This window comes from Pyrus communis, chromosome 7 (genome assembly GCF_963583255.1).
Source record: "Pyrus communis chromosome 7, drPyrComm1.1, whole genome shotgun sequence".
NCBI classification, from domain to species: Eukaryota; Viridiplantae; Streptophyta; class Magnoliopsida; order Rosales; family Rosaceae; genus Pyrus; species Pyrus communis.
Genome location: NC_084809.1, coordinates 5007501 through 5030021, shown reverse-complemented (window position 1 = coordinate 5030021; position 22521 = coordinate 5007501). Strand labels below are relative to the sequence as shown.

Genomic DNA, 22521 nt, shown 5'->3' with positions numbered 1-22521 from the left:
CTAAATTCATTCTTTAATAATCTCAGATTAAAATTTTAGGGTAGAATGGTTGGAGTAGAAAAGTTGTTTTTAGGCTAAAAGCTAAATTTTTCGGGCTAAAAAATTTAACTTTTAGCCCAACCATTGGAGATGGTCTTAGGATGGCAACACATGGCAGATTTCTCCCCATTTGCCGTGATCTCTCTCTCTCTAGAACACTCTTTTTCCCTCTCCTCCTCCTTGTCTCTGCCCTGGAAACACTCTCCCTCACCTCTCTTCTTTGCATCCTCTCCCTCTCCATTCTTGAGCAACACACACATACAAACACACAACAGCAACAACGACCTCACCACATCACTCTCCCTCAACATTCATTTACAACAAGTCTGTTTTTGGTCTAATTCAAATCAAAAAATTGTACAATCTGAGATTTGAAATTAATAAAATTGGTCATTGAGATTTGAAATTAATAAAATTAATCATTGAGTTTGTTCACAAACAATCATTTTAATCATTCTATAAAAATCTCCATAAAATAAGAATAAAATAACAAAATACACACAATTTTTTATCAAATCATTTTAGTCTATTATTTATTATATTAAAGGTAATTTTATCATTTTGATCCGATCTAAAATTAAAACCACTTCTATTGATTTCAAATCTCAAAAACTAAAATAAGAAGTTAAACAAATTTCAAGAACCATTATGGTTAAAATGACAATTAAAAATGAATCAAAAAAATAAAAGAAACAAAATTAGTTTGATTAGATGTAGTGTTGTTGTTTAACTCCAGTCTTGACCAGTAACACAAGATGAAGCTGATGACAACATTTTACCCAATCGAAAAAGGACAAGGGTATAGTTGAAACTCAAAACGAACATTTAAACACCATACACAACAAAAACATATGACTGCAATGCCTCAGCTACATCGTTTCTGTCAAGGGATCGTAGTTTCGACGAGTAGGTTCGACCTGCACAAAAGCAGGTTCTCACTTCCGCTACACCTCAAACACGTTGGATTGTAACATCATTGACACCTAAACATTCCTTAATCCTAACAAAACAATAAACCCTAATCAACAAAACAAGCAATTAGCACAAAAACAACGGACTTTGATGTAGTAATTAATATTTAGAACCCCAGTTCAATCCATTAATTTCACATGCAATGTAGCTTCGCCGAGGGGTTCTCCTTGTAAACAAGGTCTCAGCTCCACTACACCTAACAAAGGCGGATTGAATGATCACAGGCCACAACAATCACGGTCAACTAACAACATAACAAACAACTACTAATCTTACACAGACAACAAACCAAACAATTGACACAAAAACATTTGACTAGGACGGTAATTAAGATTAAGACCTCGGTTAAATCCATTAAATTCATATGAATGCAGTTTCACTGAGGGGTTCTCCCTGTAAACAGGGTCTCAATTCCACTGCACCTCGAACAAGCGGATTGAATCGTCATCGGCACCTCCAAGAACACAGAAATCCAAAACACTAAAGAAAAACAAAATCAATTAATAAACACATTGCTCAGAGTATGAAACAGCTCTCTCAATCACGAATTTTCTGAAGCAGAACTGGCATAAAGCTGTAAAATTTAGTCATCACCGCCAACATTAATCAACAAAACCCAAAAATATCACCACCCCAAATCAGCAAATCAAAAACTTGAATGGCTCATATCAAGAAATTCAACCATTGATTATCATATTCTACTTCATCGATTGCTCTCAGAAGCGCTGATAATTTGTAATCATCGCCGAAATTTCACAAAACAATACCACAAAACATAAAAATATCGAAATTCTGAAAATTTAGCGGACGTTTTTAGAGGCAAAGCTATGAGAAGAGAAAAACCCCCACGTTTGACACCGCAATAGGATCTGCGCCTCCGTGACTAGCTCTGTTTTCGGATATTTTTCAAAAACAGGCTTAAGGTGTGTCGAGGCGCATCGGATCGTACGCTACTGAAAATTGACGAAAAGATTTAGGGTTGTTGCGAGAGATGTAGTGGTCGATTTGACACAGAAAAGCCGTGGAGTAAAGCGAGGCTAAACTGCAACACTTGACGGCGACGTTATAGCACGAGCATTGGGGCTTTCTTCTTCAGTGAAAGTACTCTCAGAGAAGCCCGGGGTGCATCGTGCGTGGTTAAAACCGGAATTGCAGAAATTAGAGATTAGGGTTTTGACTCTATGAAGGGGAATAGGGGGAATTCTGGGAAAGCTTGGATGGAGGCTGAAGAGTAGAAGAGGGACCCCCCGGGGGGGTTCAAATCATTATTCTTGCAGGCCAGCAACCCCTCTTCTCGCCGAAAGCCCATCATCACCAGCCCAATCCTCTTGTAAAAAAAACTTGCCCCGGCGCGCGCGCGCCGGGAGGTGGTTTCAAATCATTATTCTTGCAGGCCAGCAACCCCTCTTCTTGCCGAAAGCCCATCATCACCAGCCCAATCCTCTTGTAAAAAAAACTTTTGAATTTGATCGGACGCATCAAGTGTTTAGTGATATTTTCTTTAAATATTGAAAGAGGCATCAAGTTCAAATTCTCTTCGATAAAAATTTGATCGACTTGCCATTCGGTAGAGTCTATATAATGATTGTCAACTTTTCAATTCCAACCCTAGGAAAATCCACGATGTTCATTATGGATATAGTAATGTAAAATCCTTCGTTCCAGGCCCTTTATTTTTTTTAGTTTTTGTCTTCTGAAAGCTAGAAGATGTTAAAAAAAAAAAAAAAAAAAAAAAACTCCTCTTTATTCTTTTGATACAAGCGACATTCCATTTTAAACAAATATAAATATGGTTGTGCCAAGGAATGCGGTGGGAATATTGAAGTATGGTTACACCTGCATTTGCAACTAAAAAATACTTTAACATAAATTTAATCTACTGCTATTGTAGGTTTAGTTTGGACAGGAAAAAACCATAAAACACACAAACAGCTTCAGTAATGTGTAATTGAACCCTTGAAGTGTTTGTATAAAACTGCTAGTTGTCAGGGTGTTTTTTTCTAAAATACTAGTATACTATTTTCTCAACTACATGTCTGTCATTACTCTTCCAATGCCTATCGACCTTCTGGCAAACTCATGGTGACTGCATTGTGGGAAAAACTAACAGGTGTTTCAGAAGAGCAAACAGGATTGGAATTTCTGTGTGTTGAAAAGGCAGGTTCTTTGGACGGCGGAAGAGATGTAGATTCATTGCCTTGCAGCATACGAATTACTAAAGACATTGTTGGTCGATCAGTTGGAGTTTCTTGAACACACAAAAACCCTATATGGATACACCTCAAAACTTCATCGAGCCGACACGTTTCCCTTACTGATTCATCAATCACCTCCATTCCTCTTCCTTCTTTCCACAATTCCCATGCCTAATTAAAATGTTGAATTTACGGTCATTTGCGAATTTGGAAGACTTAAAAATGGAATGATCTTGAGTTGGAATAATTTTTCAATACTTACCCATCCAGCAAGAGTTGGTGAATGTTCAAAGCAATAAAAAGCAACATTCTTCTTTCCGCTTACAATCTCCAACAACAACACTCCGAAGCTGAATACATCCAATTTCTCAAAGAAATGACCATATCTCGCATACTCGGGTGACATGTAGCCGTTGTGCATGAATTGACAGTACGTAGAGAAGTAAGCAATAGAACATTACTTGAATGAAAGCATGTGCAAATATATGTAGACTTACTACGTGCCAACGACCCTATTTGTATTTGCTTCAGTCTCATTTATCCCAAAAATTCTTGCCATTCCAAAGTCTGAAATTTTGGGGTTCAACACTCCATCGAGCAGTATGTTACTTGCTTTTAAGTCCCTGTGGATGATTTTCAGTCTGGAGTACTTGTGGATATAGAGTACTCCTTGAGCAATGCCTTCTATAATTTGAAAACGTCTTCCCCAATCTAATTCTCTTTTTTCAGATGCATCTGATTGGACAAAGCATGAAGAAAGATGAGAAAATGTTTTTCATTTCATTTTAGATCAAAAGTTGGACACAGTGCATTTGATCTTGCAATACATGGCATTTAAACACAAGGAAAACAATTTGCAGAAACATCGAATCAATAAGTTATTAGCATGTATATAACACCGCCATTGTTATCACGTTCTTTCAGATCCAAGACATCTGCATGCCATACTGAACATCCATAGCTACTGGCATAAGCAAAAGCAGTGCAACGGCAGTCATTTAAGCAGATTGATCTACAACTTTCGATACTAACTGCAAATTCATATTTCATATTTTCAGGCAATGAATGGCTATGTATTTCTAGAAACCCGTCTCCCCTGGCATTCGCACACTGCACACTGGTTGTTCTTGAACACCCACCAGAATAAATCTGCAAGTCCCAATCACTCTGCCGGTTTGGCTTAAAGCCCTTCAAACATTTGCACGAGGGTGTGGGATTACAACTGGAGAAAGCCCCACAAAAAGCATAAACATCACACTCTTGTCTTGGTTGAGCCCAAAACAAATTCCACTGCTTGGAAGGCTCCAACCATGTTAGTTGCTGAACTTGAGTTTAACATGATTAGGCGCATCAAGTGTTCTAGTGAAATTTTGTTTTTCAATGTTAAATGAGGCATCAAGTTCGAAACCTCATCGATAAAAAAACTAATCGGGGACATAGTTTACTTGTAGTTCTAGTTGCCAAACTTGCATTCGGTAGATTCTATATGCTGATTGTCAAATTTTCTATTCCAACCATAGGAAAACCCATCTTGCCAATTATGGATATACCGATGTAAAATCCTTTGTTCTAGACCAATTTTGTTTTTAGTTTTTGTCTTCTGAAAGTTGGAAGATGTAAAAAAAATCTCCACTTTATTCTTTTGATACAAGCAACATTCCATTTTAAATTAACATAAATACGGTTGCACCAAGGGGTGCGACGGAAACATATCTTGAAGTATGGTTACACCCACATTTGCAGCTGAAAAATAGATAACATAAATTTAATCTGCTGCTATTATAAGTTTAGTTTGGATGGGCAAAAACCATAAACCGCACAAAGAGCTCCAGTAATGTGTAATTGAACCCTCAAAGTGTTGTATAAACCTATCGACCTTCTGGCAAACTTATGGTGACCGTGTTGTGGGAAAATATGGTAGGCGTTTGAGAAGAACGAACGGGAGTAGAATTTCTGTGTGTTGAAAAGGCAGGTTCTTTGAAAGGTGGAAGAGATGTAGAGTCGGTGCCTTGTAGCATAAGAATTACCGAAGACATTGTTGGTCGATCAGCTGGAGCTTCTTGAACGCACAAAAACCCTACATGGATACACTTCAAAGCTTCATCAAGCCGGCATGTTTCCCTTACTGATTCATCAATCACCTCCATTCCTCTTCCGTCTTTCCACAACTCCCATGCCTAATTAAAATGTTGAACTTACGGTCATTTGTGAATTTGAAAGGCTTAAAAACAAAATGATCATGAGTTGGAATAGTTTTTCAGTACTTACCCATCCAGCAAGAGTTGGTGAATGTTCAAAACGATAAAAAGCAGCATTCTTCTTTCCGCTTACAATCTCCAACAACAACACTCCAAAGCTGAATACATCTAATTTCTCAGAGAAATGACCATATCTCGCATACTCGGGTGACATGTAGCCGCTGCGCATGAGTTGACAGTATGTAGAGAAGTAAGCAATAGAACATTACTTGAATGAAAACATGTGCCAAATATATGTAGACTTACTATGTGCCAACAACCCTATTTGTATTTGCTTCGATTTGATTTATCCCGAAAATCCTTGCCATTCCAAAGTCTGAAATTTTGGGGTTCAAGGCTCCATCCAACAGTATGTTACTTGCTTTTAGGTCCCTGTGGATGATTTTCAATCTGGAGTACTTGTGGATATAAAGTATTCCTTGAGCAATGCCTTCTATAATTCGAAAACGTCTTCCCCAATCTAATTCTGTTTTTTCAGATGCATCTGATAGGACAAACCACGAAGAAAGATGAGCAAGTGTTCTTCTTTTCATTTTAGATAAAATATTGGACACGGTGCATAATGTGCATCTTGCAGTACTCGTAATAAGTCATTAACGTGTATTTACCAAACAAAAGTTTGTCTAAGCTCCGATTGGGCATGTACTCGTAAATCAATATCATTTCCTCGTCTTCAATACAGCAACCCAAGAGCCTAACGAGATTGGTATGTTGGAGCTTGGCAATAAGTTTTAACTCATTCATGAACTCCTGTTGTCCTTGACCTGACTTTTTTTATAACCTTTTTATGGCTACTTCTTGATTTTCAGCCAAAATTCCCTGCATATAGGAAGAAAATCGCACAAGAGAAAAAAATGGTTAGAGAAGTACAAAGGAACGGTCATGTTTCTGAAAGGAGAAATTATTTTCGAACACGCTTCTTTGTCCTTCTGCACACCCATGTGTACTTTGTCCCATGATTCATCTCATTGGAATTATTCAATCCACAGGTCATAAATAAACAAGAAGTGTGCACAAGGAGAAAAATGTTTTAGTTAGTATTTAGAGTATACAGTGGAAGTGTCACCTTGTAGACAGGGCCAAATCCTCCCTCTCCGAGTTTGTTAGCTTCAGCGAAGTTGTTTGTAGCAGCTATTATAGCTCTTAAACCAAAGATCGGCAGTTCTGCATCGTTCTTTTCACCTCCAGCAGCAAGTTTATTTATAGTCACACCATATCTATTCCTATGCTCTCTTTTCCTTCCCAATGTTTTCTTCCATAAGTAATAGCCAAAAATGACAAGAGGCAAACCTGTGAATATTGAGACAATTGCAATCACAAGGGACGGCTTAATTAAACCTGCAAAGAAAAGAAAAAAGATCATTGGGACAACATTAATATTAACGGCTCCAAGTAAGACATGAATAATCATTCTCTTATTACGTTTTTTCTTAATGTCGGAAGCTGCAGCTCTGATGTATAAAGTTCTATAGCCGTCATTTTCTTCAGGTTCATACAGATTCAAGATATCTCCATGCCATATGGAACATCCATCGCTGTCATAAGCATAAGCAGTGCAATGACATTCATTCAGGCAGATTGATCTACAACTTTTGATACTAAGAGCATATCCATATTGTTGTTTATTTTCAGGTAATAATTGCCTATGTATTTCTAGAAACCCGTCTCGCAAAAACCCGTCTCCTGTCCCATTTGTACTAGTAGCATTCCCACACTGTACACTGGTTTTTCTTGAACACCCACCAGAATAAATCTGCAAGTCCCAATCCCTCTGCCGGTTTGGCTTAAAGCCCTTCAAACATTTGCAGCTGCCTAAGGACGTGGGATTGCAACTGGAGAAAGACCCGCCACAAACAGCATAAACATCGCACTGTTGTCTTGGTTGAGCCCAAAACAAATTCCACTGCTTGGAAGAATCCAACCATGTTAGTTGCTGAATCTGCCCCAAGGCAGATATGAAGCATCGAGATACAATTCTCGGATCATAAATAGAATAGGTGAAATAACTTTCGTTCTCATTCGTAACATAACTATAATTGAAGATATCATTTAGCCTCATTTCAGGAACCAGGTTGAAAATATGTGAACTTTCATCCCATGATCCGCTGGTCCAATACTGTTTAGACTTATTCCACAGTAAGATATATGAATTGCTTTCATCCAGGGATAGCTTAAGAGAGTAAGTACCTTGCGCAGGATCCTCCAAATTCTTCCATGAAGTGAGAATTTGGGCATGATCGGTAATTTTGTTGAATCCGAGTCTACCTCCTGGTAGCCAAGTATGGGTTGGATGATCAAAGCTTTGCCATAAAGGCTCTGATGTATTATTACTAGAGCCGGCTCTCAAGACAAGGTTTCCGCTATCCAAAAGAACTGCTTGTACCGAACCAGAACTGGTGGTGGAGTTTAAATCTGTTGACCAAACCAGGGTTTTGGCCTCGTTAAAGAGAACTAAATTACCATCTGAGATGCTCAACACCGAAGAAAATCTATCAGATACTGGTATTTCCCTATTTGCTACCCAAACAACGGTACTCTCAGATACCACTTGCTTGGAGTACCATATGCCTATATAGTAGTTTGAAAGCTGACCTGGTTTGAAGAAACCTAGCTCAAACATCCCACCTGTAGAGACAATGGTTTGATCGCCCGAGAGAGAGTAGTCTTCACTGATGGTGTCCGCTGCAAGGGAAACATGGGACTCGAGAAATGCACATAATAAAATAACGGAGAACACGAACTTTGAGTTTGGTTTGGTATTCATGGCTGCACAAAGAATTCAGCAGGCAGGCAAAGATTTAACGTATGCATGTTACTGGAACTCAACCTATATATGCCCTTAAGTCGACTATTCAACCCATCACATAGAGTTCCTTAGCCGGCATATTAGACTTTACATTTTAGAAAATACATATTAGACTTTGTACTTTTTAGAAAATTCAATGCATGGAAAGGAGTGACTTTTCATCTCAGATACAAGGAGTGACTTTTCGTGACAATGCCTCCAGTTTGGAATCTGTTCAAATTCATATCCCAAACCCAAGGAGTACAAAGTTAAAATGTTCTTAACGTTAAAAGTGAACAGTACCATAAGTGTTTCATTAAGATTCCCTGTTAATTATCATAACCTTTTTCAAGCAAATTCAGGTTTTTTTTTCCTTGAGAAAATTCAGGTTTAAAAAAAAAAAAAAAAAAATTTTGCCACGTAGCATATATGTGGCAGCCACGTCAACACTTAACGGATCCATTGATAGAAAATGTAACAGATATATTATTTTGAAATAAAATAGTATTTAAGGTATGAAAATGTAATTTATCCTTTTTTTTTTTAAGAAAATTCAGTTTTTTAAAATAAATAAATAAATAAAAAATTTTGTCATGTGGCACACAAATGGCAACCACGTGGCATATATGTGGCAGCCGCGTCAGTACTTAACGGATCCATAGATGGAAAATGTAACGGATGTATTATTAAAACTTGGGTAAATTACATTTTCATACTTTGGGTAAATTACACCTCTGACTGATCTTCCAACCTGCTAGAATTTCCAATCCGAAGGCAGAGATAACAGCAAGGGTGGAATCAGAACCAAAAGCATGAGTTGTTGGTGGTATAATGGTGAAGAGGATGGTGGCGGTGATGATAATGAAGGTGGCAATGGTAAGGGAGGAGAAGGATCGTTTCGTCATAGAAAGGAGTGGGGATTGACGGCATGGGTGGTGGGTTGGCATGCTCTGATCTGCTTCATTGGAGAAGCATTTTTAAGAGTTCAAAAACTATAAAGTCAGAAATTAAAAATCAAATTATTAATTTTTATTATTTTACAATAAAAACTAATAATATTTTAATAAATTGACCAGGCTATTAGTTTTAGATGTGAAAATGCATTTGATCTTTTACTGTTCATTGAGATCTATCAATGTTCTTTAAAGTGGACTAAATAGGTTAGTTGCTACCGCATTTTTTAAAGAGGTGAAGTTGCTCTAATGGAGACAGGCCAAGGCCTGTAGGCTTTAGAAATTATTATCACTGTATAAATTACTTAGCCCCAATTCAATTAATAAAAGTATCCAGCAGCAGCTATTGACCATACTGCATACGTATCAATTCATCACCAGAGTCGATGCCAACCGAAATTTAGATGAAATTTAACACGAATCACAAAATAAAAGAAACAAAATTAGTGCGATTAGATGTAGTGTTGTTGTTTAACTCCAGTCTTGACCAGTAACACAAGATGAAGCTGATGACAACACTCTAATTTATGAGTTATTTCAGACCCTAAACCTGATCGAAAAAGGATAAGGGTATAGTTGAAACTCAAAACCAACATTTCAACACGATACACAACAAAACCACATGACTGCAATGCCTCAGCTACATCGTTTCTGTCAAGGGATCGTAGTTTCCACGAGTAGGCTCTACCTGCACAAATGCAGGTTCTCGCTTCCGCTACGCCTCAAACACGTTGGATTGTAACATCATTGACGCCTAAACATTACTTAATCCTAAAAAAATAATAAACATTGCTCAGCAAAACAAGCAATTAACACAAAAACAATGGTTTTTGATACAGTAATTAAGACTTAAAACCTCAGTTAAATCCATTAATGTCATATGCAATGTAGCTTCGCCGAGGGGTTCTCCTTGTAAACAAGGTCTCAGCTCCACTACACCTCAAAAAAGCGGATTGAATCATCACAGGCCAAAAGACAAGAAGATATCACCAAAATTTAACACACCGATCACATTCAATTAATAACATACCAAACAACTGATCTAATCTTCGACAGACAACAAACCAAACAAGTAACACAAAAACATTTTACTAGGAGGGTAGGTAAGATTAAAACCTCAATTAAATCCATTAAATTCATATGAATGAAGTTTCACTGAGGGGTTCTCCCTGTAAACAGGGTCTCAATTCCACTGCACCTCGAACAAGCGGATTGAATCGTCATCGGCAACACAAAGAACACAGAAATCCAAAATAATACAGAAAAATAAAATCAAATTAAGAAACAGAAGGCTCAGAGTATGAAACAGCTCTCTCAATCACGAATTTTCTGAAGCAGAACTGGCATAAAGCTGTAAAATTTAGTCATCACCGCCAACATTAATCAACGAAACCTAAAAATATCACCAACCCAAATCAGCAAATGAAAAACTTGAATGGCTCATATCAAGAAATTCAACCATTGATTATCACATTCTACTTCATCGATTGCCCTCAGAAGCGCGGATAATTTGTAATCATCGCCAACAGTTCACAAAACAATATCAAAATAAATAAATAAAAGATCGAAATTCTGAAAATTTAGCGGACGTTTTTAGAGGCAAAACTATGAGAAGAGAAAAACCCCCACGTTTGACACCGCAATTGGATCTGCGCCTCCATGACTAGCTCTGTTTTCAGAGATTTTTCAAAAACAGGCTTAAGGTGTGTCGAGGCGCATCGGATCGTACGCTACTGAAAGTTGACGAAAAGATTTAGGGTTTTTGTGAGAGATGTAGCGGTCGATTTGACACAGAAAAGCCGTGGAGTAAAGCGAGGCTAAACTGCAACACTTGACGGCGACGTTTTAGCACGAGCATTGGGGCTTTCTTCTTCAGTGAAAGTACTCTCAGAGAAGCCCGGGGTGCATCATGCGTGGTTAAAACTGGACATTGCAGAAATTAGAGATTAGGGTTTTGACCGTATGAAGGGGAATTGGGGGAATTCTGGGAAAGCTTGGATAGAGGCTGGGGAGTATGAAGAGGAAGCGGGTGGGTTGGTGTTCTTTATATAGGCATCCGAAGCCCTACAGAAACCCTAGGGCTTTTTATTCAAACCTGTTACGGTGCTAACGGCGTCGTTTCATGACTCATTGGTCTCGTAGGCATCTTATTACCATTTTACCCCTCTATGATTTTTGTTCTTGTAGTTTTAGCGAAGTTTCACTTCGGTCCTCTCAATTTCAGTCGTTGCGTTTTGGTCCTTTTAAAACCCATTTTGCAAATGGAGTGTGATGGAAACCTTTTGCATTAGCATTTTTTCACTTTTCAAATATTATGTATCATTTGTTTGCACAAGAAAACACATATGTCATTAAGTTAGTGCAAAAGTTGCTAGCATTTTCCTTTGCGAATTTGCAATTCAAGGACAATAGCTTAATTCCGCTACTTATACAAGATTAACACGTGAGAGGCTTGAATGTGGCATTTTTACACTTCAATGAAGCATGATTTTCCCTCACTATGAGTCTTTCACTCGCAAGCAACTTATGATGAAGAAATCGACAACTTGCTATTGTCTTTAAATTGTAATAGTTGTAATAGTTGGTCAACTACAAAGGATTAATTTGTTTTGACAATTGAAACTATAGGTACCAAAACGGAACTCGGCTAAAACTTCATAACATGAATACAATCATAAATTGGCGCCTTCTTACTTGCCAATGAGAAATCATGTAACGAGCCAAGTATTTTCCTTTGCGAATATCTATAGATGAGAAGACAGAAAAATCGAATTCTGCAGGAAACATTTTCAGATTGAATTGTATGGATGCCTAGCCACTTGAAATTTCTGAAGTTGAAGAATCACTGAATTGAATTCTAGTAAGTCAAAAATAGGAAGAACAAAACAGGATCACTACACCAATCGAAATTACAGAGAGATGACATAGAAGGCACAATGCCACTGCCTTTGCAGTCCAACAGGCATAACAAGGTATTCTTAACTTTCATACTATCATCCATGTCAAATGCCGGTACCCGGCCCACTTAGCAGCAAGGCGAATTCCAATGGCTAAGCCTGCACCAAGCAAGGGCATTGGAAGCTTCCTATTAGTCACGACAATTTCCTCCTTTTTCTCTGATACCTTCTTTGAGTGGTGAAAAATGCCCAAGGCCAGATAAGATGCGATTACCAAAACTCTAACCCATGGTTCTCCTATGGCAGCCATCACAGCTGCCGCAGGCAATGCGGATGTAACATCATCCCTCTTTTTAACTAATCGTGAGTAACCATAGAACCCCACTAGAATTGTCCAGAAGAAAGGCTCTGAGATGTAACCTGCCACTGCTGCATAGCCTACTACGCCAGACGCTGTGAGAAGAAAGGGTTGACAGTTTACGGCGTTTGGAACAACAGCTTCTGCAATAGCAAGAACAATGGATGCCAGTATGATCACTGTTGTCAACTCTGGAATTGGAGCGTATGCCACTATGCCAGAGTAGAAAGAGCGTATGGCATAGAGTGTTGTTTCTATGAATCTGATCACAGAAGTAATGGGATCACCTATGAAATGGAAGATTAGCGCCAGGATAAGTTTCAAGAGGTATCCCACAAAACGGACAACACCCACTGCGGCCTTTCTCCAGTTAGCTAATTCCAGCAAGACAGCTCTCCATGCATAGATAAGGAACACCAATGCTGCACGATCAATGAATATAGTATTTAGTCAGCTGCATAAGCTATTTTATTGTGCAATTTGTATTCGCAGAGAAGTATTTCGAGAAAGTTAAGAAAATCCAGTTGCCTTAGTTGTAAAACTAATATGTGCAACAGCAAATAAATAATAAAACAATTTGTTTGAGCTTCCATTGAGGCTTCAAAAAGTTATAATGAGAATACATTTTATAATACCACGAATGCGTGCATATATCAGGAACTAAATAGTCTAAAGCCAATACATTACCTCTCCCAACTAGTTTCTAAATTTAATAAGCATCCCCGATTCACCAAATCGTTCTATACTCATACAATCGCAATGAAAAACCATTTGTGCGAGAGAATACTGTTAAGCATGAAGAACTACGAAACATTAATCAGAGCACTAGTCTAAATCATCTCCCACCAACTCATAAGAAACGGCACTCTTCAAGATAAATCAATAAACTTAATTGTGTTACGTCGTGTGAAGATTTAGTCCCTAATGATATGCCCAATCAGACGGAAATTAAAACTATGAGAATACTCAGATTAGCTGAAGAGCCCTTCTTTTCAAACACATTGTAATGCCTACACTTATTACAACCTGATAGCTCATTTTCCAGATGCTGGTGACAAATTCATATAATTTTCTTCACATATGCATCAAACATTTCTAAATTTGAGGAAATTCATGGTGAAAATTTTCAATATAATTTCTAACAAGAAATTAACCAAACAAGCTGTATTTATACATGAAAGCAAGCTCCTTAATCAAAACGATATTCTCCGCGCTCAAAGGGCATTGTAGTTGACAACAATCCCAAACACTCAAAACTTTCTCTGTTTTCTCTCCTTCATTACCAACATTTTCTCAGCAACCAAACAGATAGTAAAAAGAAGAAGAAAGAGAGGAGAACAGTTTACCAACAAACCAAGGCCACCTAACAGGAGGGTCAGGAGCTTCCTTGGTCAAGTACCTGAACCGCTCTGGCATAGTACTCTCCCCTTTACTCTCGTCCTCAGCTGCATCAACACCCTCATTTTTCGCACTCGCACAAACCCTCAGCTTTCTATCAAACAAAAACCCATTTGTTTTCCCGGAAAACCCAGGAAATTTCTGAGCTTGTATTGGGTTCAAACATAATTTGGGTGAATTGCGAAAAGGGATTGTTCGGATATGAGGTCGGATTCTGGGGGGAGAAAAAGAAGCGACTTTGAGTCTGAGAATGGAGGGGGTTGGAGCGGAGATGGTGGGAATGGAAGTCGACATGGCTTGGGATTAGAGAGGTTTTGCTGCCATTATCGGTAGCAGCGATGGAGCTGCAGAATTAGGTGTTTTGGGTTTTGAAGATTTGGACTTTTCTTCTTTGGACTTTTTGTATTATAACCCCAAAAAACTTCACAATTGACCCATGGCACACCATTAGGTCCGGCCCACTAAGACACCGAGAGAAAATGGAAGTAATTTCCGCTCTCCTTTTTTTTTTTTTTTTTTTTTAATCATATTTATAGCCTTTAGATTGAATAAATTAAACACGAAAAATATAGACAAGGTACATCGCATACATAAAGTTAAAAAAAGTATTCGAAAATTATATCTTAGAAGAAAATTTTCACGTGTTAAATCATAAGCTAGAAATGCACGTGTTAAATCACATAAAGTTAAAAAGTATTCAACCTCATTGAATTACATGTGTTAAATCATAGGCTAGAAATGCTAGTGGCATTGCCATGTGGTATATCTGATGAACGCAATAATGTCTCCTTGTTTTGGTTCATTCGGACCGTGACAACTTTTTATTGGGCGATCACACACGATTAAATATGTGATGCTGAAGATTAACTCTAGTGCAAATTTTTGTTTTCCTAAATTAGAATTTGCAACACAGTTGTTTTAAATCCCAAATACGTTGAGTCAAGGGCTCTTATGTTGTTAGGGATGATACCTGATATGTACGAATACACTGGGGAAAACAATTCTAAGACGAAATGAAAGCCCTTGATTCAACTAGGCAGCTCAGACACAATGTTGAGTTGAGTTATTCAGAAATTCAGTAGTGAAAAAGTGATGAACAATTCTTGACAAAAGCACTTCCTCTAGATCGTTGTAACTGCGTGCGTGCTTCATCCATGGAGTCCAAAATAACTCAGGAATATATTTTTACATATACATCCTGGTACCTAAAGCAACTCAATGCATTTCACTCTTCACCGTCTTCAAAATTCAGTCAAAACAGAAAATTAAGAGGGAATGAGAATATTGTACATGTGTTTTTGGGCATGTTTTTAAGCAAGGCATCTCTGAAGACATCTTGAAGCTTGCCACTGGTTCGAAATAAATTCCTTCCTCATCATCCGATCTCTCTCAAAATGCTGCTTCTCCACTCTCAATGTCGAAGATTCGAGTCACAAAGTACTGCATTATTCTCCACTGCTCAACGTTACAATCTGCTGCATTGTTTTGCATTATCATGCCTTCAGAACTGAACCCCTTCTAGCTTTCAACTAAATTTTTTGGCCTGATATTTAACAGGCAAAAAGATAGCTGTTCGCTGTAGGCAAAACCTGATAACTTTCCAACACCCGATATTAGTCTTGATAAACCACCCAACTAGTTCCAGATGATGCCTTCACTCCCTTCTCTTTCATTTCCCTTCTCATTCGTTGTGCTTCCTCGTGCCTTCCTAAGCCAGAATATATTCGTGCCAATAGTAAATAATTGGCAGGATTATCAGGCTCAATTTCGGACAGAGCTTTCCCTGCAATCTCAGCAAGCTCCAATTCTCCGTAAGTTCTACATGCTGAAAGAAGAGCACCCCAAGCTTTAACGGTAACCTTCACTGGCATTTTCCTTATGACCTCATATGCCTCATGCAACCTCCCTGCTCTGCTCAGAACATCTACTAAACAAGAATAGTGATCACTATTTGCTTGCACACCATAATCCTCACGCATCCGACCAAAATAATGCAGTGCTTCATCTGCTAATCCTTCAGCATGGCTGCAAGCCTTCAGTACTGCAAGAAAAGTAATCTCATCAGGCTCTACTTTCGCCAATTCCATCTCTTGGAAAATTTCCAATGCAGCTCTTGCCTCCCCATGAAGTGCATACGCAGATATCAGACTACTCCATGAAACCACATCCTTTTTCTTCATATAGCGGAACAGATTACGCGCATTTGCGAGACAACCACAACGCCCGTAGGCCTCAACTAGGCCACTACTCAATTGGGAATGCGAGTCAATCTCATTTCTCACATCATAGCCATGAATTTCCTTAATAAACCTTAAAGCTGCTACACCAACAAAAGCACGTAACAAAGCAAGCAGTGTTATTAAATCTGGTTTCCATCCACGCGCTGTCATTTTCCTATAGAACTCGACAGCCTTAAACGACCCATCATCCAATCCCGACATCCCAGATATAATGGTATTAAAAGTTGACACATCAGGTTCAACATCCATTGCCTCAAACAATCTCAAAGCATCAAACACATTACCGGTACGCGTATAAAGCGATACCATAGCATTCCACACAACAACGTTCCTCTGAGGAATTTCATCAAACAGGTTGCGTGCGGTCCACAATGACACGCACTTGCCATACATGTCGACGAGAGCGGAAGCCACAAATGGGTTTGATAGGATGGAAGATTTGGTGACATGGGCATGGACGGAGACGCCGAGTTGCGGGCGGTGGACGGCGGAGCAGGACTTGAGAACAAGAGAGAAAACATGGGGGTCGAGAGATAGAGCCTGTGAGGTCTGCATGTGGTGGAAGAGGGAAAGGGCTTTGTCATGACGGCCTTGGCTAACGTGGGAGGTTAAGAGCTTGGTGAAAGAAAGCAACCGTTGGAAGTTTGAATGGTTGTAGGACCCCATGTTGGTTTGAGCTTTGGGGATCAAACAACATCAATACAAGTATTTGGCATTAAACAAGCAAGTTAGGTATAGCTTTGTTCCCTGATTTAGGTGGAGTGGAGCATATCAACATGTCGTTTATTTATATTATTACACGTCGTGTGCTTCACAGTGTTTCGAGTACATCTAAAAAAAATTACTAAAATTTAGCTCAATTAGAGTTTCGGTTTGTGCATTAAAAATCCATGAGTCCTTGAATTTTTCACAATGAAGAGAAAAACTTGTTACATAACATGACTGTCTTCTAACATCAAGGATAACAAACACAATCATTTGTGAGCCTCTTCGCGCTTATGGTTGGAGCCGCCTGAAGCTCTGGTTTGATGTGGGCTTCTTTATAGCGAAGAAAAGATTTTTGTTTCATTGACGTATAGACTCTGTAGATTTGGTGCCATCCATTGCAAGGAATCCCTCAAGACATCATCGCTCACCACCGTTGAAGAATCTACTGCTACCTCAAGATGGTCGAGATTTGGTAATGGCGGAAGACATGTCTTTCTCGTTTCTTCTGGAAAATTAAGAGCCTGAAACATTCAAAAGAAAAATAGAAACCAATCAGTAACATAGAGGATGAATATGTATATGCACTATGCAGAATTTGGAATAACACTTAAATCATAATCGAACATGCATGCGTAAATACCTCAGCTTCGTTAAGGGACAGGCACATTTTCCTTGAGCAATCTAACGTTCTGTTTGTGCTGAAACGAGGAAAACACCTTTCAAGAAACTTTCTAAGAGGAGAAAAATCTCTCTCTATGAAGTTGAAGTTGAAGTTGATGTTAGCCTCCAATAAGTTGGGAGCTGTCAGAGAAAATTTGGACACAAAGGCACTTAATTGATCAGGAGGCAAATATCCAGTACTGAACGCAAAAAAAGCTAGATTTGGAGTATTAATTTTGACGTTTGTAGCACAGGCATTGCGCCCACAAAATGCAAGGCGTTTCAGAAGCGGATTGTTGACTTGAATTGTATCCGATGACCAGTTGCTGCATTTATATAACGTCAAACTCTCAAGAAGGGGAAACCTTGGACTTAGGTCATCTTCAAACCATACACCTGAAAAATTTGTATCAAAGAACTCCAGATTTCTAAGCGATCGACAAGAGGCAATGTCGAGGTGTCCATCCATGTGCACAGCACTTGAATCACCGCTACAAAATCTAAATGATTCGAGATTTGTAGCTTCAATTTTGAATCTCACCACTTTCGAACACCAAATAACTTGCAAGGATTTGAGGCTTGAGCTTGAAACTTTGCAAAGAAATAACGGACATAAAATTAATGACAGAGACTCGAGAGAAGAGCACCCGGAAAATAACTGGACAAATCCCCTGTTAGTGTTGTAACCCAAATCCATATTTTTGAGGGTCATAGTTTTCAAGGAAGGAAGGTTTATAGAACCAATGTTGTATTTTATTTTCACTTTCTCCAACCTTAGAGTGGTTAAAAATTGTGCATTGAGGATAGCCCACGGTAAGCAGTAGGATATGCTTCTGTCACCACGTTTTCTTTTGAGGATGATTTCTAACTCTTTAACGTTTTTCTCAGCCGCAAAATTCAACCACTTATTTATGATATCGGCACCTCCAGAGTACCTCATTCGAAGCCTGAATATGTTCAGGTCTTGCTCATCATTCTCACGGCACTTCAAACATCTGCGAAGGAACTGGAGGAACTTTTTCCTGTCGGGTATGTACTCACATTCGAACAGCTGCAGATCCTCGTCGAAATTTAAGACCGGGAGGGAGGAGAAAGACCACACGCGTCTCCATTGCTTGGAAAGAATGCTGGCCCGAACAGCGAGTTTGGTGGGGAGGAGTAGGAGAATATGGTAGATAGCAGACTCAGGTAATTCAGGTCCGTACCTGTCCACGGCCGGGGCATCACACTCTTGGCGTTGAGTATCACCTTGATCTTGATCATGACTTTTGATCTTTTTTATTAAATTTGCGCTGGTATCAAAATCTTCAGTTTTTCTTTTCTTAGTAATCTTCATGGACGTACCTTCATCGTGCCGTTTGATCTTTTTGATAATGTCTGCGCTTGTATCGCAGTCTGCGACTTTTTGTTTCGTAGTCATCATAGACATATGTAACATGTAGTGATCAATCAATGAATTTCGAGAACAAGAGAGACAACAATATGTATCTGCAATTTTAACAGAGAATTAATATTGTCTCTAAAAGCTTGAATAGTACACTTTTATACCCACAAGGTCAATTGCTTGCTAAGCAATCAACGTCCCAATCTCTTTTAATTCCTTTTCTTTTTAGGTATGTACTTTCCTTTTGGATTCAGAAGTTGTTTTCCAGAGTTAATTCCTCTACTATGGAAGAATCCTAGTGAAAAAAAATGCAATGCAATTGGAACTCCTATTATATGTAGGAATATGTCTTCCCTAAACCCTAAAATTAGGCACTGCAATAAATATAAATAAAAAAAGAGTTGTAGAGTTCTATGATGGATAGGAAAATCAGAAACCGCATCCACCTCAACTTGCCGGCCAAGGCGAAAGAGAATTTTCAGTGTGCCGGGAACATGGCCCAATGCACATTAAAACTTAAGGAACTGGGTGTTTCACTTCAATTGCATACTCATTCAACAGTCGGTTGCATGTATTTATAATAAGTTGAAGATTACATCCAGGGTTTGATAAACCCTATTTACATGGAGTATTTGAAATTCAAAACGCAAAGATAGTTACAGAATCTATGACCATACAACAAACGTTTGAAACAAGTCCTAGACTCACCCAACTTCTTATGAGATAAGAATTACAAATTAACTTAAACACTTCAAGTGGTGTTTGATTGCAACAGAATCACGACTTAGTCTAACAGTGTAATAATACAATTAGTTGGAATTTTTTCCTTTGTTTTCAACCAATTGTATTATTGCATGGCCCGTACTCTTGGCACACTAAAAAATTTCTCCCAACCAGCACGTGGAGGCGGAACCACGAAAGTAGGATTTTGGTTTTGCCACTTCTATTCCTTGTTAAATTTTTTTCCTGGATTTAAAATACTCATTTACCAATTAACTATGCAAGAACTACAAAACTACTACTAAAGCACTACAAGTGCACCAAACAAAAAGACATTCAAATGACACCATTCAAAATGTAAATTGAAAGTTCTCCAAATGTATCGCTTATTTTTAAGTCACCTTACTAGTTTTTGTAATACGTTCCTAACAAATTAGCCTTAGTTTAATGAAAATTTGAAATCTCTCATTCAAACAGCCTATAAGTCGGATGAGTCATCGCTGCAATTTAACCCGATATAGCTCAAAGCATCTGCCTTCATAAGTTTCGCAATTCAGAAAACCAAAAACGTTCAATCATTCTAACGATTGTGAAATAATATAAGCAAGCACAATGCACTCATCTGATAATCCAACTTGGTAAATCAACTGTTACAGTTCTAAATTTTAAACTACTATTAATTAACCATGAATAAAGATTTCATTTTCTTCATACACAGTGACGCGTAGACTATCCACAGTTGGTGCCAACCACTCCAAAGAGCTCCCCAAGTCCTCCTCTTTCACGTCTGCTGAAGAATATGTTTGTACCTCAAGATGCTCGATAGTAGGTAACGGTGGCCGGCATGTCTTTCTCGTTTCTTCCGAAAATATAAGAGCCTAAAACAATCCAGAAAAAAAAAAAAGAATAACCAAAATTAGAAATCAATCAATCACAATACAAATGTGGAATTTGGAATAACATATATATATATATGAACAGAAAATTTACTCATAAAGAGCCTGCATGCTTGCATAAATAGAATACCTTGGCGGCATTAACGGAAAGATTTAACTTTCTAGAGCAATCAAAGTTCCCAAGAAATTTTCTCATAGGAGACGAATAAGAATCGACAATTGGATCGAAGTTGATGATGATCGTAGCCTCTAACAACTTCGGAGCACTGATAGAAAAGTTGGACACCAAATTACTGAATTCAGCTGAAGACAAATAACCTGCAGTACTGAGCTCGAAAGAAAGTAGATTTGGAGTACTAAGCGTGACCTTTGCTACATTTTTGTCGTATCCATGAAGTGCAATGTGTTTCAGCTGCTGATTATCGACGTTAATGATTGACGATGAGATGATGCAGCTATGCATTGTTAAACTCTCCAAGAGTGGAAATCTTGAATCAAGGCCATGTTCAAACCAGGCACCTTCCAAGCATCTATCAGAGAATTTCAGATTTCTAAGTGTTCGACAAGAGGCAATATTGATTTTGCTCATGAACGTGCAGCAACTTAAAAAATATTCGAGATTCATGGCTTCAATTTCCATTCCGACAATGCTACATTCAACAATTTTCAAGGATTTGATGCTCAAACTCGAAATCTTCACATCATCCTTTAATCTACAATGATTTAATGACAAATACTCGATGGAAGGGCACCCAGAAATTAGTTGGATGAATCCAAGTTTACTCAACACTACGGTCGTGAGGGACATAGATTCCAAAGACGGAAGGTTTATACGACTCATATTGTCCACTATTCTCACATTCTCTAAATTTAGTGTAGTTAAAAACTTTGCATTGAGAATGGTTTGCGATAATTTGTATATGGCATTTTTATCAGGGCCAAGTTTTCTCTCAAGAATGATGTCTATCTCTTTAATGTTTCTCTCAACAGCAAAACTCGTCCACTTATCTATGATAGCCGTGCTTCCTCTCCCTCCACCATACCTCATGTGAAGCGTAAGCTTGTCCACGGTGTATTTATCTTTCTCACGACACTTCAAGCACTTTTTCAAGAAGTCAATGAACAATTTGTGCTCGAGGGTGTGCCAATCACTGCCGGGCTCCTCATACTCATTGAAAACTAAGACTGGGATCGAAGACCACACCCGTTCCCATTGCCTGGAAAGAATACTGGCCCGAACAGCGAGTTTGGTGGGGAGGAGAAGGAGAACTTGGGAGACAACAAGGTCGGGTAATTCGAACTCGCGTGTGACCACGGCCGTACCATGTTGGTTTTGAATGTCATGATTCTGATCCTGGCTTTTGGTCTTTTTATTTATGTTTCTGATATCGTTACAAGCTTCGGCTTTTCTCTTAATCATAGTGGCGTCTCTTTTTGCAAAACGTCGCTCGTAGTGATCAGATCAAAACAAGAGGACACTGAGTAACCTGATATTGTGCGATTTTATTGTGCGATTTTAGTAGAAACAAAAGCTTCTATATTGATAACCAGAAGGCTTTTCCTACTCCCTTCCAAGGGCCAATTTTTAACAGATCAATCGTTTTCAACTCCTGTTCCTAATCGAAACAACTCTCCTTTGGTTTTCTATGGCGGAATAAGAAATAAATACAATACAATCAATAAGTAATCCTTTTGGATGCAGGAGAAGGTACAGAGTTAATCATCTGATGCATGGCCAAATCCTAATAGAAAAAGAAAATCGTTTCAATAGTGGTTAGGCCATTATTTACGAAAAGAAAGCAAAGGGATTCGGGATTAAGTTAAAACTCACAGTATTATGACTTCTATTATTTCATGGATTTGTGACACCTAAAAACTCCTAGGATTTGAGGGTCGAAATTGAAATTTTTACGTTTCATAACGCACATGAAGTTAAAGAGTTAAGAATTCCAAGTTACTGAAAACCATATTTTCGAGGGACATAGTTAAGAATTCCACACGTGCTCATGCATCACCCACTTGTTGTCCACGTGTGGGCTTGAAAATCAGTCACACGTT

General features: G+C 38.5%; 4 protein-coding genes, 11 non-coding genes and 1 pseudogene across 15 annotated transcripts; all 16 read right to left on the bottom strand.

Moving 5' to 3' along the window:
- Positions 1-748: 748 nt before the first annotated feature.
- Positions 749-836, bottom strand: LOC137741242 (small nucleolar RNA snoR97). The gene has a single exon (XR_011069269.1). It is a non-coding gene; the product is annotated as a small nucleolar RNA snoR97 (small nucleolar RNA).
- A 513-nt stretch (positions 837-1349) lies between these two features.
- On the bottom strand, positions 1350-1463 carry LOC137741222 (small nucleolar RNA Z278). The gene has a single exon (XR_011069251.1). It is a non-coding gene; the product is annotated as a small nucleolar RNA Z278 (small nucleolar RNA).
- Positions 1464-1521: 58 nt separating this feature from the next.
- Positions 1522-1613, bottom strand: LOC137741218 (small nucleolar RNA Z223). The gene has a single exon (XR_011069248.1). It is a non-coding gene; the product is annotated as a small nucleolar RNA Z223 (small nucleolar RNA).
- Positions 1614-1670: 57 nt separating this feature from the next.
- LOC137741248 (small nucleolar RNA U36a) lies at positions 1671-1759 on the bottom strand. Its single transcript, XR_011069275.1, has one exon. It is a non-coding gene; the product is annotated as a small nucleolar RNA U36a (small nucleolar RNA).
- A 241-nt stretch (positions 1760-2000) lies between these two features.
- Positions 2001-2146, bottom strand: LOC137741251 (small nucleolar RNA snoR134). Its single transcript, XR_011069278.1, has one exon. It is a non-coding gene; the product is annotated as a small nucleolar RNA snoR134 (small nucleolar RNA).
- A 2583-nt stretch (positions 2147-4729) lies between these two features.
- On the bottom strand, positions 4730-8254 carry LOC137740099 (receptor-like serine/threonine-protein kinase SD1-8; annotated as a pseudogene).
- Positions 8255-9656: 1402 nt separating this feature from the next.
- Positions 9657-9764, bottom strand: LOC137741237 (small nucleolar RNA snoR97). Its single transcript, XR_011069265.1, has one exon. It is a non-coding gene; the product is annotated as a small nucleolar RNA snoR97 (small nucleolar RNA).
- Positions 9765-10056: 292 nt separating this feature from the next.
- On the bottom strand, positions 10057-10171 carry LOC137741225 (small nucleolar RNA Z278). Its single transcript, XR_011069253.1, has one exon. It is a non-coding gene; the product is annotated as a small nucleolar RNA Z278 (small nucleolar RNA).
- Positions 10172-10316: 145 nt separating this feature from the next.
- On the bottom strand, positions 10317-10430 carry LOC137741224 (small nucleolar RNA Z278). Its single transcript, XR_011069252.1, has one exon. It is a non-coding gene; the product is annotated as a small nucleolar RNA Z278 (small nucleolar RNA).
- A 58-nt stretch (positions 10431-10488) lies between these two features.
- LOC137741217 (small nucleolar RNA Z223) lies at positions 10489-10581 on the bottom strand. The gene has a single exon (XR_011069247.1). It is a non-coding gene; the product is annotated as a small nucleolar RNA Z223 (small nucleolar RNA).
- Positions 10582-10638: 57 nt separating this feature from the next.
- On the bottom strand, positions 10639-10727 carry LOC137741247 (small nucleolar RNA U36a). Its single transcript, XR_011069274.1, has one exon. It is a non-coding gene; the product is annotated as a small nucleolar RNA U36a (small nucleolar RNA).
- A 244-nt stretch (positions 10728-10971) lies between these two features.
- On the bottom strand, positions 10972-11117 carry LOC137741250 (small nucleolar RNA snoR134). Its single transcript, XR_011069277.1, has one exon. It is a non-coding gene; the product is annotated as a small nucleolar RNA snoR134 (small nucleolar RNA).
- Positions 11118-11980: 863 nt separating this feature from the next.
- LOC137740333 (uncharacterized) lies at positions 11981-14215 on the bottom strand. Its single transcript, XM_068480196.1, has 2 exons — positions 13804-14215; positions 11981-12879 (listed from the first exon to the last, which is right to left on the bottom strand). The coding sequence occupies exons 1-2, from the start codon at positions 14147-14149 to the stop codon at positions 12188-12190; spliced, it is 1038 nt and encodes a 345-aa protein (XP_068336297.1). The 5' UTR covers positions 14150-14215; the 3' UTR covers positions 11981-12187.
- Positions 14216-14839: 624 nt separating this feature from the next.
- On the bottom strand, positions 14840-16832 carry LOC137741163 (putative pentatricopeptide repeat-containing protein At1g03510). Its single transcript, XM_068480973.1, has one exon. It carries the CDS (start codon positions 16759-16761, stop codon positions 15469-15471), a length of 1293 nt encoding a protein of 430 aa, XP_068337074.1. The 5' UTR covers positions 16762-16832; the 3' UTR covers positions 14840-15468.
- Positions 16833-17135: 303 nt separating this feature from the next.
- Positions 17136-18883, bottom strand: LOC137739431 (F-box/FBD/LRR-repeat protein At1g16930-like). The gene is made up of 2 exons (XM_068478995.1): positions 17444-18883; positions 17136-17324 (listed from the first exon to the last, which is right to left on the bottom strand). The coding sequence occupies exons 1-2, from the start codon at positions 18881-18883 to the stop codon at positions 17136-17138; spliced, it is 1629 nt and encodes a 542-aa protein (XP_068335096.1).
- Positions 18884-20247: 1364 nt separating this feature from the next.
- Positions 20248-21883, bottom strand: LOC137739430 (putative F-box protein At1g49610). Its single transcript, XM_068478994.1, has 2 exons — positions 20594-21883; positions 20248-20445 (listed from the first exon to the last, which is right to left on the bottom strand). Exons 1-2 carry the CDS (start codon positions 21881-21883, stop codon positions 20248-20250), a joined length of 1488 nt encoding a protein of 495 aa, XP_068335095.1.
- Between the last annotated feature and the right edge of the window lie 638 nt (positions 21884-22521).